Source organism: Triticum urartu, chromosome 1A (assembly GCF_056163025.1).
Source record: "Triticum urartu cultivar PI428250 chromosome 1A, HENAU_Tu73, whole genome shotgun sequence".
Lineage (NCBI taxonomy): Eukaryota > Viridiplantae > Streptophyta > Magnoliopsida > Poales > Poaceae > Triticum > Triticum urartu.
Genome location: NC_141873.1, coordinates 19798084 through 19815197, shown reverse-complemented (window position 1 = coordinate 19815197; position 17114 = coordinate 19798084). Strand labels below are relative to the sequence as shown.

At 45.4% G+C, this 17114-nt stretch overlaps 1 protein-coding gene and 1 pseudogene across 1 annotated transcript; both read right to left on the bottom strand.

Moving 5' to 3' along the window:
* Positions 1-1300: 1300 nt before the first annotated feature.
* LOC147988529 (subtilisin-chymotrypsin inhibitor-2A pseudogene) lies at positions 1301-1701 on the bottom strand (annotated as a pseudogene).
* A 4038-nt stretch (positions 1702-5739) lies between these two features.
* Positions 5740-6558, bottom strand: LOC147988528 (subtilisin-chymotrypsin inhibitor-2B-like). Its single transcript, XM_087544572.1, has 2 exons — positions 6203-6558; positions 5740-6092 (listed from the first exon to the last, which is right to left on the bottom strand). The coding sequence occupies exons 1-2, from the start codon at positions 6313-6315 to the stop codon at positions 5864-5866; spliced, it is 342 nt and encodes a 113-aa protein (XP_087400698.1). The 5' UTR covers positions 6316-6558; the 3' UTR covers positions 5740-5863.
* Between the last annotated feature and the right edge of the window lie 10556 nt (positions 6559-17114).

Genomic DNA, 17114 nt, shown 5'->3' with positions numbered 1-17114 from the left:
GTGAAGCAGAAGTGATGTGATAATCTCACGCCGATGGATTTGAGGTCTTTGAGCCAGACTTGCGTGTCATCCCTGGTGCATGGAGAAGGATCAATGACTTGGGTGGCCGAGCACTCTCTGTTAGCAAGCGTTGCACAAAGTCCATGCCTGCTCAAGCAAGCGTCGGGCTTCAAGGGGATTGCATATACTGCATGTGTGATTATCACAGTCTAGCTTTTACTTCAAATCCTGTTATAGACTCTGGCATGTACAACATTAGAAGTGGAACGATCATGCCGTTGCTGTCAGGGATTGCAGCGGTGTTGCTTCAGCTTCCAACTAGCCAGTCCCATCCAACATGGTTTTCTTTCATTCTGAACAACCCTAGCATGCATGGGGTGTTATTTTGTTCTGGAGATTCCCTTAAGTATGCCCAGCTTTGTTCTACTATGATGGGCTGTGTGATCAAGCCATCGGTTGGTTTTGCTCATCTTTATCCTATAGTTGTAATGTTACCATCCGATCTTATTATATGTAATTGTATACTTGCAAGTCTTGTGGATGATCTTTATGTGTTGTATGCAATGACACAAATCTTTCATCATAGAAGATTCACGACTTTGTCCACCTAGCTATGAAATGTACTTGTATAAACAGGTGGTTTTTTTCTTTGAATTTGGATTTGTACAAAAAGGTGCAAAAATTGATACATGTTTAATAGACGAAGGAATTGTAGTTTTTTTTTTATGAATTTGGTCGAGAAAAATGAAAAATACTATGACATTGGGACTTGCTTCCTGATTATTTTTTTCGCTAGAGGGTGCTTTAGTTGCCTCATAATACCACGTCAAGGGATATATACAAGCAAAACTAGTTCACATCCGGTCTTTACATGGCCAGCACGTAAGCAACCGCCACAAGCACAACCACACAATGAGAAGGCAAAACACATGAGAAGTACATGCACATTAGTTTGGTCTTAAGTCAAACTTTATGAAGTTTGATAAAGTTTATAAAATATATCAACATTTACTACACTAAATCAATATATAACCATGATACATGATGAAATATATCTTCATATTGTATTTATTTGATATTTTAGATGTTGATAATTTAAAATTTAAATTTGGTCAAACAAAAGGTGGACATGACGTCTTTGACATTTCAACAAGGGCAAAATATACTTTATGAGAAAAGCCTGGATACGCAAGAATTTTAACTCATTTAAGGATTACCATCTCATTTTCAACATTTGGAGGATTAAAAACCTGGGAGAAATATATTTTTATGTAGGGGAATTGAAAACACGCCCAAAACAACTAAAACATATTCAAATCCATGACATGCTAATGCTCCACCAGCGGTTATTAGTCCATTATATTAACTTATTCTTGAGTCTCGACCATGCACATGAAGCTAGCTAGCCGATGCTTGGGGTGTCGGCGATGATGTCGACGAAGACACGGACGCGCTCAGGCCTGAAGTCCTTGGTTACCGGCGTACCGACGGGCAGCATGATGATGTCAGCGTCGGGCTTGTCTGCAAGGATGATCTTCTTGGCTTCTTCAGCGCACAACCCGACAACCTCCGGCCACATCGTCTTCTTGCCGGCGGCAACGTTGTCGGAGGAGCTCATTGTCGCGCTACCAAGACAGAAGTTTAAACCAAGTCTAAAGATTTCTCAAGAAAATAGAGGCACCCGGTGTTGTGACTCACCGGTTAAATCTAGACTGGAGAGTGCTAGCTATAGCAGCTTGTGCCTGGAACGACGCTACTTACTAGTAATTTGATTGTGTTGTATTGATCGATCGGTCGAGTACGAAAATGCTGTATTTATAGGCAGAGACATGGCAATACCTTGCTTGGGATAGAAGACATGCGGTGTGAAGCTCAGAAATGGATGTACCTGGCATCAAGTTAGTGCTAGATACATTCGTTTAAGGAACAAGTTTGGGACAAGTTTTTTCGGACGAAAGAAGTAGCTATCTGTAAATTCCACGTGTGTAGTTCTACTATTCAACTCACGACGAGGATAACATATTATTCAACCGACAATACAAGTCGCTATGTACGTGCTGGATAACGTACTATTGAACCAACAGTACAAGTCAAGATGTACTTTGTGGATAACGTACTATTCAACTAGATGAGGATAACATTATGAATATCGTGTGTGTCATGCGTGGCCCATGCTTAATAAAACGATATGTCCTTCATCTGCGGAGCAATTCAGGGGTGAATGGTACATACGTGGAAACATAATATCGACATGTACAGGATATTCCTAACTAAAAACCGATCTATATTATAACTTGGGTTTCTTTTTGCATGGTAATATGTTTCTCATTCATATCATAAAGGTCAAAGTACAAGTCACGTAAAGACCGACATGGCAAAACTGAGAATAAATTGCAAAAAATCACCACAATTGAGAACCCTAATTCAAAAAACCATCACCTTTCAATTTTTTTTCAAAAACCCACCGCCATTGTACTGACAGTTTGCAAAAAACACTGATGGGTTGATTAGAGCTTTTTATTAGGAAAATGACAGCTGGGTCCTTCTGTAAATGATGAGGTGGCACGGAAACAACTCACACCGTTTGACTCAAATATTAGGCTGGCCTGGGGCCCACCCGTCATCCTCACTGCCACTCCTCTTCCTCCTTTGGTCAACACAAACGCACTCATTCACGACACGGACACACCGGTGCCCTCGCCGGTGTCGTCCCAGCCACTGGTGCTTGCCAAGAGACACAGGAGAGCGGGAGAAGGGGAAGGAGGAGCTCACCAGGAGCTTGTAGTCGACGCAGAGGTGGCAGGGGAGCTCGAGAACGATGGCTTGGGGGCGCGGCGGCTGCTGCCAGAGCAGGGCGACGACGGGAAGTAGTAGGAGGTTGCAGAGCTCGTCATAAAGATGCCATACGGCACCGGGGTGTTGATGCGAAGCTTCTGGAGGCGACGGCGAGGTCTGCCTCTCGACCTCCCGATCAAATCGAGCTCGGCCGCGCCGAGCGGGCAGGGGCGCGGGCGCGCTGGAGCTCGGCCTTGCCGAAGCGGGATGGGGTGCGGCGCGCAGGAGATCGTACTCGACGGAGCGGTCATGTGCGAGGGCTCGCTGAAGCTCGGCCTCGCTGGATTAGGCGACGTCCGCTTCGTGTATGTACGCATCTGGCCGGAATAATTTCAGGTGCTTCCGAAGCAAAGTTTACAGGGACATGTATTTCCTCATTCACGTGTACTGCTCGAAGATCCACAACGCAGCCCAATGGAATCCCGAAGCCGCCGCAACAGTTCGTTTAGAGGCTGGATGTGGTCGACGGCGGAGTGCTTTCGATGGCGATGCCGACACGCTCGAACGCCTGATTTTGCGCTGCAAGTGCCAGCGCAGAGCGCAGCATGTCACAGCGGGCCAAGCAGGTGGTGGCGCGCCGGGGCGGCGGCTGCCGACGAGGTGGGCGGCTGGCGGGACGCACCGGGCTGCAACTCTTGGTGCGCCCGCTACGTGTTTGACAAAATGCCATGGAAGCAGAGGAGCCATTGACCGGTCACTTAACGTCCGTCTGTTCCATCAATTTCCCCTGCCACGTGGCATCCGACAGTGGGACCCATCTGTCAGGTTTTCACTTGAACTGCTTTAATCGAACCATCAGTGTTTTTTGCAAACTGTCGGTACAATGGCGGTGGGTTTTTGAAAAAGAATCGAAAGGTGGTGGTTTTTTAAATTAGAGTCCCCAATTGTGGTGGTTTTTTGCAATTTACTCCAAAACTGAAACAGTAGTAGAACATTTCTGACCTTGACACCAACACCCGTCACCTTCCTCCGTCACCACCACAACAGCCATCGAAGAAAAGAATGACGAATCACCTCCTCACTCAAGCTCGACGCGGCAGCATCGCTGATATGCAGCTCTGCGGACCTCCAAGGTGGCTTATCAAAAGTGAAGCCCTTGTCGTTATACGAATCAGACCAGGTCAACACCCCGGACACGTCATCGAACTCCAGATTTGGCACCCAACCACGACTAAGACTCCGAAGAAGGAAACAATACCTGCCATCCACTAACCACGAGCCCAACAGACATTCCGTCTTCCAGATGTCATCGATGCAGAGCACAATCTGCATCCGCTCCAGGACTAACTCTCAAGCTCCACGCCGGCGCTGGAGTAAAGGTCGTCACAACGGCGGAGCCCGAGGACACAGGTCAACCGCGAGGACGCCGCCGCCGCCATGCCATCCTTGTTTGAATAGACTGGTTTCCAAATCCATCCCCAACCATAGAACCGATAGCCTCGTTAGGGAAGGATCCAAAGAATCTTTATTTAGCATCGTCATCGTCGCCGCTAAAGCAAATACGATGAACAGGCTAAAAACCTAAACTACGAGGGAGTAGAAATGATCCACATGCGTGGATCGCCTCTCCTGGCGGCGGCTAAGGTTCCAGCCGCCAGGGAACGAGAGGAAAAGGATCGCTTAGTAGGAGTACAGAAGCAAGCGCTCATACGTATGCACATACACTCATACGTATGAATGCACACACGCACACCCTATGAGCACCTTCGAGAGACTGAGCCAGCATATCATCTTGATATTTATGAAGTCATCGTAGGCGCCTCGTCGTCGACGGGAACGTCTCCTCCCACTGAAAGTGCATCGCCTGAAATTCTGAAATAAATCCAAGAATAATGCGAGCACTAGGATTTGAACCCTGATGGGCTGAGAATACCAGTGTCCTTCTAACCATCCAACACAGATTGATTCGCATGACACATAGTTACTTGGATATATTGACGATGTCTTCTTTTGCACTCGATGATGGAGAAAACAAAACATCTTCCCAGAGAAGAAAACACCGATAGGGCTAAACAAACATCCCCAACTCGTCTAGACAGAAACAGGGAGGCCTGACCTCACTAACTTCCCAACGAAAACGAATTTGGCAGTGCTTTCTGGAACATGGCAGACATAATACCAAAACACGAAGCATCACCCGTCCACTCCATTGAATGACGCTATCGTATAACATCTAGAAGAAACACAAAAACAAACGGGCACCAGATCTGGCCAGACCGAAGCTCCACATGCCTTCCACTGGCGCTAATTAGCATCACTAGAACGAGATCACGATCAGAAGGACTTATTCCATGGTGCAGGTGACGCCGTCACCTCCTTATCGTCGATTAGACATCTAGACTAAACCCTAACTAGGGCTAAGACTGCCCAAAATCCATGGTCAATCCCCAAACCGTTGCTCCCTTCCACCTTTTTGGCGTTGGAAACACAACCGAAGGAGAGAGGAACCAGCGGCAGCGGTTGCATGTATGGAAAACCCTAGTCACATCACATGCGTTCTTTGCGATAGGAATTGGTGTGAATCACACATTCACTTGTTTGCTATATATGTTCCGTTTGGCTAAGCACATCGCTTTCAGTATTCAGAATATGCTTCGATTGGGCTTGGGCTAGATTGCATAGATCAGTTTTTCGCCAAATGTTTTTCGTTGCCGCGGTGGTTACCACTTGGTGTTGTTTAATGTAAATCATAATTTTCTCTACTTGCATATTTTATATTTTCAAATTCATTCCAGTTCCTAGTAGTTCACGCACCTTCCTTTTTAGGAGGAATTGTTCCTTGGTGGTGAATTGATGATTAAAATTGAGTTGGGAACTTTGGTTGCTCGGAAAAATACGATCAAACCAAGCAGAATACGCACAGACATAAGTTTTTCTCAATCAGCTATGGACGGAACTTCACAGTTCACACAAACCTGTAGATTACTGAATGATCAAACATATGACTTCCATACATTTTTATTCCTCCATTATTGATTTATTTATGAGCCAGCATCTATGCCGGCCACAGCAAGCAAAGGCAATCCAACTAGCCAACGTGGGGGATCTCGGCGACAGTGCCGACGAAGATGCGGACGCGGTTGGGCCTGAAGTCTTCGGTCACCGCCAAACCAACCGGCACGACGACGATGTCGGCGTCAGGCTTGTCCTTGATGATGATCTCCTTGGCCTCCTTGATGGTCAGCCCGACCACCTCCGGCCACGAAGTCTTCTTGCACCCACCGGCGACGTCGTCCGAGGAGCTCATCGTCGTCGCACTGGTTAAGATCGATCAACAGAGCTAGCTTAACTGAGGCATGCAGTGAGGAATTTGAACAACAACCTAAACAAGATTAATTGCGGCACATCTAGTCTAGTTACTACTCACCGATTAATGGACGGTCTTCTCCGAGCTGATGGACGTACGGTCGATGATATATATTCGATGATTGACAGGCTAGCAAGTTGCGCTGTGCGTGAGACTTGATTTGCATAACACATTGGTCGAGTGATGTATATATAGTAGAGAGATTACGAGTAGGTAGCAGCTTCATTTTCCATCCATGGTACGTTCTGGTAGCAAGGTACACGTGCCACACGACTTGCATGCAGAGCTTCTTCGTCGGCACATCCATTAAGTTTGGGTCAAGCAAGCAACCTACAGGTAGCTGGCGAATTGATATGGTCTTGAATGCTTACTTCCATGTACGCGATAAGAGATAATATTTTCAGGTATTCTAAAATCATAATCTATTAATATTAAGGATAATAATATTATCTCTCCCGAAAACTATGAACTTATTATAGCGTAGTCTCCTGAAAATCATGGACTTATTATAATATTATTTAACTACCGAGTTACCGGAAGGATGATAATATTATCTCTCCAGAAACCTATGGACTTATAATAGTGTAGTCTCCAGAAAATCATGGACTTACTATAATATTATTTAACTACCGAGTTACCGGAAATTCATAGGAGCACGAAGGTGCCCGGTCACGCATCGGCCAAGCCCTGCCCTGCCGCTTGATTGCCTCGCGATTCGCGAAGTAATTGGATCCTGCACGAGGGCATAGTAAATTTTATGTTTCTATCGTTGAAACTTACAATTTGCTAATTGAGACTTGCGGTTTCTCGCTCACTCTTACCAAGTTTCATAGATAAAATTTTAAGGCATTTTATTATTGGTCATCGGCACAAAAATCATGATTTTACCGGTCGCCCGTACTATGTTTCAAGAGTTGAAACATAACATTTATTTTCAAAAAAAAATCAAAACATATTCAAAATGGATCTTATTAGAAAGCCCTCATCACGAGAAACACGGATTGAAAACAGAACTTAGTTTGGGCATTGCGTTCAAAAGATATAAAAGTTTGAAAATTAAAGCGAAAAATAAATGCACGCGTTAGGGACTCAGTGCCCTGAGACTGAGTGCCACAAATCCACGTCCGCCTAGCTACATCCTTGAGTGTATTTTTTGGGTCACGAAGGACATGGTACTGGATATCATGTGCTTTTGTGTGGAGATATGTGATATCTGTGTTTTACTCTTTCTTTTTACTAATGCCATTTGAGTTCCACTCTGACAATGCAAGGACAATAATGGGAAGGAAACATATGTTTTTTTATAGAAGACAACCCAAGAAGAGTCCAGCTTTGAATTAACAAAGTCATCAACCGCCCAAGGGTTACATAAGGCCAACAAAAACAATGGCCACAAAATACATGGAGGTGGAATTGTAGCTTACAACACAAAGACAGAACGAGTAAAAGAAATATAACTGTAAGCACAGCTAACCTGTGTGTCGCCCACCACTCTCATGATCCTAAATCACTAAGCAGAACAGATAGCCAAAGGAGTCTCCAAACGCTAGAGAGAACGTCGGCAAGCTGACTCCACCGGGCTTGGGTGACAAAGATCCTTCCTTCTATGATACCTAAGAGAGTCACCACACCGTCGGTAAGAAGAGGTGCTCTCCCGAGAGCTAGGCAAGGATCCGACCTCGCAAAACACGGATGGTCAGAACAAACACTTCTCCCAAGCCAAAAGCACACCTTGCCGGCTTCGCTGGAAGTTCTGTGATCGATGAGCGTCTTTTTTAAATGACAGTCACTTGCAAAAAGAGATATTGCTTGGTTTTGTAATAGACTAAGTAACAGTGTTGGAGTGAATTGATCTCTTACAAGGATAGCTTGGTTTGTTTTGGCTGAGAGCCATAGTTGTTGCTCTGTTTTGCTTGTTTCATGGGAGGGCTAGCCCATGGCATACTGGTTGTTTTCGTTTTTTCGCTGAACCAGACACATATGCGAGTGTATTATCAATTTTTTTAAAAAATCGAGAATTGTTTTGTTAGTTTCAAATAATGTTCGCACTTTCGAATGTATTTTTTTGGAATTTCAAAAGCGTTCCTATTTTTGAAAAAAGTCTAGACAAGTGCAAAAAATGTTCAGGGCAATTGAAAAACAAATTGGTTTAATGTTTTTGTTCGGATATTTCTGATTTTTTGGAATTCCTAATTTGTATGAGTTATTCAAAAAAACTATCATGTGCAAAATGTCCTCATTCTTTTTAAGAATGTTCGTATTTTGAAAGATATGAACATTTTTATGAAGTTTATGTATAATTTTTAAATGATGATTTTTTATATATTTTATGAACAAGTATGGAAAAATAAAACCCTGAGCGAAAAGCATGCATAGAAGAATGAAAGAAAGACAAAAGACAAAAATTAAACAGGCTGAGCCGGGAATTGTACGAATCGTATGTAGTAGCTCTGAAGTATGCTTTTGAGCATACATCAGCGCTGAACTTCAAAAGATTGAAAACCTGAAAAAAGAAGAAAAAAAAAAGCCATTACCGCCATCTATCTCTCATCACTCAACTATGCTTAAAGTTGTGGCCACCACCGCAGTCGGGCTGGGTGGCACTTTGTGTTGATGGCTCTTTTTCGAGCATGGATGACCGGGCAGCAGTCGGAATGGTCTTACGAAGGAAAGATGGCTCGTTGATTTTCATGGCATATAGATACATATTTCATTGCAATGACACCCTTGAAGCGGGAATACATGCGATTATGCAAGGGATGGCACTGGCCATTCAACATTCGAATTTTCCGGTGGTTCTACAGTCAGATTCTGTTAATGCTTTTAGCCATTCTTGCAGGCGACACCTTGTCCAGGTCGGCTTATGGACACTTAGCTGCTGAAAATTCGAATGGCTGTTAGAGAGTTTTTGTTCCTCTAATGATTAGTAGTGAACAAAATAAGGTAGCACATCAATTGGCATTTTATAGCCGTACCGAAACTTGTACTGCGGTGTGGTTGAACTCGAGCCCTTCGTGTTGTGAGGACTTGTTGTCTCGAGATTGTAATCCTATTATTACGGAAGAAAGGAAAGCAAGAACAAACAAAGCAGCACCAATAGCTGATCAAAAATATGCAAAGCTCTGAAGTATGCTGCTGGACATGATCAACACAGAACTTGCATTGAATTTTTTTTCACCCTGTTGACTGAACTGAACATTGCTACTGAAAATACATCAACACTGAACTATGGTACTGAACCAACTCAAATGAGACAACTTCGGGAGCCACAACTGAAGTGGAAACAACAATCAAAAGGAAGGCTCCCCTGCGACTACGAAGGATCCCCGGCGAGAGAGACAGACATGGGAAAAACAAAAAGAGGGAAAAAAGCTCATCGTACCAGCGACCGGCGGTGATTCCGGCCCCGACGGGAGGGCTACGCTGGCATGCGCTATCCACAGCCTACCCCCGACGGGAGGGCCACCTCCTCGCCGGTGGGGCGTTGCGCTATCCATACCTTCCTTCCTCCCGCTGCTCGCGGATGCACTCCACAGCCTACCCCCGCCCGCTCGCCGGTGGGGCGCCCCCGCCTCCCTCGTCAGCTACGCCCTGACCCTCGCTGTTCTGGAGACGGCACCGATCATCTGCTAATCGCGGGCATAAGTGAATCCGAAGCACGCCCTGACCCTCCCTCGCTGTTGCCATCTGTCTCCTTCCATTGATCCTTCCTACATCTCAGTGGTGATGTCTCGGTCACTGCAAGTATGATAAGATAGGAGTGGCTTTCACAGTACCAGCTAGTACTACTATCTGCGTTTTTCTTTCTATCTGTAATGTACCAATGTAAGTCTGACATTTCAAATGTCATGAGTGACAGCGACAAGTCGGCTCCACCTTCATGGACCATGGTGCGAGCACCTCCAGCTGCACATGACGCCGCGGTGTGCTGATTTGCCCCAGATGCTGCCACATTAGCACTGGAACTGGACGACGACACCTCAGCCCGTTACAAGAAATGGAGGCTGCTTTCTGGACGCCCTTTAGTTACTCGACGAAATGCACAGGAGAGAGAGACTGCGATCGACCAAGCAACGACACTATTGACATGTGCGTAAAAACTTGCTTGCCTTCACTCTCTTCCTATTTTTTTTCGTGCGTAGATTAATGTGGTTTGTGGATGCATCGTTTCTAGCATGTCCGGCTCCTCCCCACCACCCACAGAACGCACCGGCTGCTCTGTCCCACCTCGACCGTCGGCGCGAGCTCCGACGGCCCCTTCTTATAGCGTTAGCGCTGCTCACGTCCACCTCAAGGCACTGCCTCCATCCACGTCCACCCCATGACCTCTGCTATGGCTTGGGCGGCCGGATTTGGAACCACGACAGCTACCCGATCTGCAACCAAGGCATACAGCGGCGCATCTCCTGAAGGAGACATTTTAGTGTTCAGGCATGATGATATAATTCCTCACATTTCGGCAGATGGTTTAGTTTCAGACTGCATGCATCATAAGCAGTAATGTCCAGTAATATATACAGTACTGATGATCCTCAACTGTACCTGCTGTATTATTATTGCACCAGACATGGATGTGTTGTCTAACATAGAAATAGAAAATTAGCATCTGGTGTAGCCTGCACTTATGTTCGTGACACTGATGGCGTGTCAAAAAAGCATGCCTTTCATTTTATGACTGATTCGATCTGGAGTGTGTTGGCCCAGACCACGTCGCCGAGTACTTTCCGGTGACAGGCAGCGACCGATGACAGACGACGACAAAGCAACGCTGGCTTGTGATAGACCACCCTTAGTGTCAGGCTAGCCTCAAGCTAGCAATCTATCCTTCCGTGGACGTGTAGTACTAATACTAGTACTTCTAGCTGGAACAACACACAATACAGGCACGTAGACAACACTACCGGAATCGCCCCCTATGCCAACGGCCAGGGCCGTCGGCATAGGCCTGAGTCCCGTCGGGATAGGCCTATGCCGACAGCCCCCGTCGGCATAGGGCCGTCGGCAACATATGCGTCGGCACAACCAGGGAGGCCGTCGGCATATATGATACGCCGACGGGGGCCGTACATCTATGCCGACGGCCCTGGCCGTCGGCAACTATCACGCCTAACGGCGGCCGCCGTCAAGTCTGCCCAACGAACGGTCGCCACGTGGCACCACTATGCCGACGGCCTAGCCGTCGGCTTAGTCAAAAACTATGCCGACGGCTCGACCGTCGGCATAGGTGTGCCACGTGGCGACCAGCCGCTGCTCTAGGACCAGGGCTATGCCGACAGCCTGGCCGTCGGCATAATTTGAAACTAAGCCGACGGCCAGGCCGTCGGCATAGTCCTTCATACAGAGCTCCCAGTAGCTGACACGTGGGCGCCTATGCCGACGGCCTAGCCGTCGGCACAGTTTTTAAACTAAGCCGACGGCTAGGCCGTCGGCATAGGCGCCCACGTGTCAGCTACTGGGAGCTCACACTAGCCCTATGCCGACGGCCTAGCCGTCGGCATAGTTTGCTTTTGCTTTTTTTTGCTTTTTTCTGTTTGTTTTCAGATCAATTCAATTTAAATAGCAGCACATATCAGCAGATATATATGATGAGATAGACATATAAAACACAACAGGATATCATCCGGCACCATCACAACAATATATGCATAAGCATCATCACACACAAGTCTCTAAATGAACATCATCACAACCAACATAAGCATATAGAGAAGCACACAAGTCATCTAAATGATCATCACCACACACAAGTCATCTCAAGCATCATCACCACACAAGGATCATCGAGCACCGCGGAGGTCGTCACCGCCAAGACGGCCAAAGCCCAGGTCGTCACTGCTAGCGGCAGCGCTACCGCCAAGACCGCCTCCGCCTCCATCTCCGCCCCTGCCTCCGTGGATCGGAGTGGTCGGGCTCCGTGTCTCCGGAGTGCTGCGAAGACCACCGCCAACGGTAGATCCACATGTTCCCTGGATGTTGAAAAGACATATGCACGGGATATATGACTGTGTTGAAAGGCATGACATGCTTTGGGTGAATAGATTGGGGATGAACTAACCGGCAAGGGGCCAGCGTTCTGTGCCACAAACTCCTCAAAGCTCATCAGCACTGGTTGTGCTGGAGGGCATTGTGCTGGAGGGAACTGAGGACACCTGCCGGCCGCCATATCCTGAAAAGCCTGCTGCATCTGGCTATCCCTCTGCACTTGGTGTTCATAAAGCCTCTGATGCCACGCCATGGTCTCCTGGCATGTGTACTCCATGTAGGCCTACGGTATGACATGATGGAACTCATAAAACTACTAAATGCGGAAAATGAAGTGAGCAATGAAGATAAGAGGGAATATACTTACAGATTGTTGCTCCTGAAAGAGGGACTGTGTACTGGTCACTGGCTGGCTCGTGCGCTGGCTCAGGCTCGGGTCGATCCAACGAAGCTGTGTGTAGGAGATACTAGGAGTGATCACAGCATCGAGAACCGCCTCCCGACCGTGCTCCTTGGGCCCCATGCTCACCACCGCCCTGTCGTCCAGAGGCGCCGCAATGGGGTCAGGTGTGTCAGGATGCAACTTCAGATACGCTTCGGAGTAGGCCTGCTTCCTCCCCGCGGTCTTCTTGCCGTAGTACTGGCACTAGTAGAAAAAGGGTCAAACGTGAAGCACATTAGTGCCGATTTGAATTAGAGCCGGCACTAATGTGTACATTAGTGCCGGTTCGTGGCGGCAATCAATAGTACCGGTTCGTGGCGAACCTTTAATACCGGTTCATGCCACGAACCGGTACTAAAGAGGCTGTGTCAGCCTGCGGTCAGGCTATGGCCCCACCATCACCATTTAGTGCCGGTTCGTACCACGAACCGGTACTAATGAGGTTATGGCAAGCTGTTTTTAGTCCCACCTCGCCAAGAGAGAGGCAGTATGAGCGGTTTATAAGCCGTGAGTGCACAGACAATGACGAAGAGTTGCAATGCTCACCTACATGTTGATTAGCTTCAAGCCTTGCGGAATAGCATAGATTGCACTGAGCTATGTGCAGTGCAGTCTACACTATTCCGAATGGCTTGAAGCAAATTAACCAGCATTGCACCTCTTTTTTATATTTAATAACTTATTTAAACTCCGGACTTCTTTTGTGTTCAGTATGCAGCATTTAAAGTGACGTCATCAATTTCCAACATGTTCTGACATCATTTGTTGTTTTTCGGTCATTTACCTAATTGTTTAGAGAGCTAAATGACCGTGAAATTGAAAATCACTACAAAATGAATCCTGAAAATGTTGAAACTTGGCATGGTATCATCATATCACCCGCATAGCATGCGCGAAAGAGTAGAGAGGGTCACGGCAAAAACTGGACGCACATCGTGTACAAACTAGACAAACTCTTTCTGAGTATCAGGGTTTCGGAGTCCGGAGTGGGTACTAATGTGCAACTCTTTGCTTGGTTTTGTTAGGATGGTCCCTAGGAAGTCCCAAAACAATGGCATGAACCACCTCTACACAAGATTCCCTCATGTTCATCGGTTATGGTACTTTCAGCCTATAAGTACTTAGACTCAGACTGAGGAATCGATGCCGGTGAAGACCCTACACAAGGATTGAGTGAATATTTGGCATGTACCACCCTAAGAGCACTTTTAAACACATGGTATGCCAACTCCTAGCTTTCGTGCCATCTCGATGCTCCGGAGCCCCTCTATGGCGAAACCCTAGCCCCTCTACAACTTTCACCGAAGCCCAGAGTGGGTACTAATGTGCATCCCACCAATTAGGAAGAATCACACGGATCGTGTGTTTCTTTCTAGCTCTTGCGAGTCGTTGGATCAAGGGTGTGTTTCTTCCTAGCTCATGTGAGTCGTTGGATCGAAACTACCACAATCACTTTGTGAGCCAGACGACCCTATATATAGCCCACCTCTCGCCTTCCCTGCATAAGTCTTTCAGTTCATCGACTACATACATCTACCAGTTCATCGACTGCATACAAATCATTCGGATTCACCATCATACGTCCAACCCTGCATTTGATATGCATATATATGCATCACGAGCCACGGTTGGGCTGTATGATGGCGATACCGATTGGTTTGTTCTAGATCCGACATAAAAGGTTTGATACAACTTCTTTTTTGTGACATAAGAGCTATCTCTCCTCCTACCTATTTTAGTTACACAACTACCTATTTGTGCCAAATTTTCACTTTTGTTGTTGCTCTTGCATCATAAGCATCCATGTTAACTGGACTTACAAGTAATGCAATTTAACCAAACTATCTTGTGATCTTCACCAAGCGAGAGGCAGTATGAGCGGTTTATAAGCCGTGAGTATGCAGCATTTAAAGCAACGTCATCAATTTCCAACATGTTCTGACATCATTTGTTGTTTTTCGGTCATTTACCTAATTGTTTAGAGAGCTAAATGACCGTGAAATTGAAAATCACTACAAAATGAATCGTGAAAATGTTGAAACTTGGCATGGTATCATCATATCACCCGCATAGCATGCGCGAAAGAGTAGAGAGGGTCACGGCAAAAACTGGACGCACTTCGTGTACAAACTGGACATACTCTTTTCGAGTATCAGGGTTTCGGACGAGAACTCATCTGTTACATGGCCACTTCAATGTTTTTTAAACTTATTTGAACTCCGGACTTCTTTTGTGTTCAGTATCCAGCATTTAAAGCGATGTCATCAATTTCCAACATGTTCTGACATCATTTGTTGTTTTTCGGTCATTTACCTAATTGTTCAGTATGCAGCATTCAATTTCCAGAAGAAAATAAATAGAAGAAAATAAATAATGCAGAAAATAAAAAAACTATACAAAAAAATTACTCAAAAATAAATAGAAGAAAATAAATAATGCAGAAAAGAAAAAACTATATAAAAAACTACTCAAAAATAAATAGAAGAAAATAAGTAATGCAGAAAAGAAAAAACTATATTAAAAAAATTGTTGGCGTGCTACCCAGTGGGCCTGCCAGACCTAGGGTGTGCACCAAATGCAGGCCCAGAAGGGCCAGCAGACTCACAGGGCAGCGCGCCCTAATTAATTAGGCCCAGAAGCCTGCTATATAGAGGAGTTCGAAGAGGTAGCCGCGGCTGGGTTTATAAACCAGTGCGGCTGCCCTTCGCCGGGCGAGGTGGGACTAAACTTTGGGGTGGCAGCGCAAGGCCTTTAGTACCGGTTGGTGGCTCCAACCGGTACTAAAGACCACCCTTTAGTATCGGTTGGAACCACCAACCGGTACTAAAGGCCTGCTCTTCCCGCCTCTTTGCCTGGCCAAAGTAGGCCTTTAGTACCGGTTGGTGGCTTCAACCGGTACTAAAGGCCTCTCCTATATATACAACACTTACGAAATTTCAGTTACATCTCCCCACTTCTTTCGTCAACCTCTCGCGCGCCGCTCCCGTCGTCGCTGCCCGTCGCCCGTCGTCGTCGTCGTCGTCCCCGCCGCCGCCCCGAACGCCGCGCGCCGCCGTCCGTCGTCGTCCCGCGCCGCGGTCCCATCGTCGTCCCGCGCCGCCGTCCGTACGTATCTCGCTCTCTCCTCGCGCGTACCCGGCCGCCGCGCCGTGCGCCGTCCGCCCCGAACGCCGCATGCCGCCGTCTGTCCCCGCCGCCGCCCCGAACGCCGGCGCCCCCGCCCCGTACGCCGCCGCCCCCGCCCCGTACGCCGGCGCCCCCGCTCGTACGTACGGGGCGGCGGCGTACGGGGCCGCACACACACACATATACCACACATGCATACACACACACATACACACATACGTACACACATATACGTATACACACACATACACACACACATTTTTTTACTTATTTTCTATTTTTTAGAAAAGTTAATTAGATGATCGAATGTTAGATTAATGTTGAATGTTAGATGAATTAGCTAGCTAGATAGTAAAATTGTCGAACTAGAGATTAGAACTAGTTGAATAATTAATATAACTAGTTTATTTTTAGTAAGAAAATTTAGGTATATCAGATTTGAACTAGTTCAATAATTAATATAACTAGTTCATTTTTAGTAAGAAAATTTAGGTATTTGAGATTTGAACTAGTTCAATAATTAATATAACTAGTTTATTTTTAGTAAGAAAATTTAGGTATATGAGATTTGAACTAGTTGAATAATTAATATAACTAGTTTATTTTTAGTAAGAAAATTTAGGTATATGAGATTTGAACTAGTTCAATAATTAATATAACTAGTTTATTTTTAGTAAGAAAATTTAGGTATATGAGATTTGAACTAGTTGAATAATTAATATAACTAGTTTATTTTTAGTAAGAAAATTTAGGTATATGAGATTTGAACTAGTTCAATAATTAATATAACTAGTTTATTTTTAGTAAGAAAAATTTAGGTATCTGAGATTTGATGATCTAATTAAAATATTATTTGTTAATGAGTTTTTCTGTTTATTTAATTTTTTTATATATTTTGAGTTTATATAAATGTTAGATTAATGTCGAATGTTAGATGAATTAGATAGAAAAGTTAAATATATAGTAATGTCAATTGAATATATAGTTAGATATATTAATGTCAAATGTTAGATGAATATATATTTGGCTAGATATAGGTGTTTAATGTTTCACCTATATGAACATAGGAAATGTCATCTGACGACGAAAAAGATTTTATTATGTGCGAACACTGTGAAGACCAGCGCGGCCTGTGCGACCAAAATTTCCTTGTTGATGGTAGGCGCTTCAGCATCAAGCTGGATGAGACATTCGAAGTTGATAGAGTAAGTCACTTTGTCAATTATTATTTGAATGCAAAACTTATGCTTCATTTGCTTCAACTTATAATTTTAAATTTTCACTATTCTACTAGCGCATCCCCTACCATGCAAGAATTTTTGTCTTGGATAAGATAGGTTTTAGGCTATAGGTGATATGGAGGTAAAGAGAGTTTACTTGAAGACGGAGCATGGGTATACTTTCAACGTCAAATTATATAAT

Coding starts and splice junctions, on each gene's coding strand:
- LOC147988528 (XM_087544572.1), bottom strand. CDS start 6,315: ATGTGTTATGCAAATCAAGTCTCACGCACAGCGCAACTTGCTAGCCTG. Junction 6,093..6,202: donor AGAAGACCGTCCATTAATCG/GTGAGTAGTAAC, acceptor GATCTTAACCAG/TGCGACGACGATGAGCTCCT.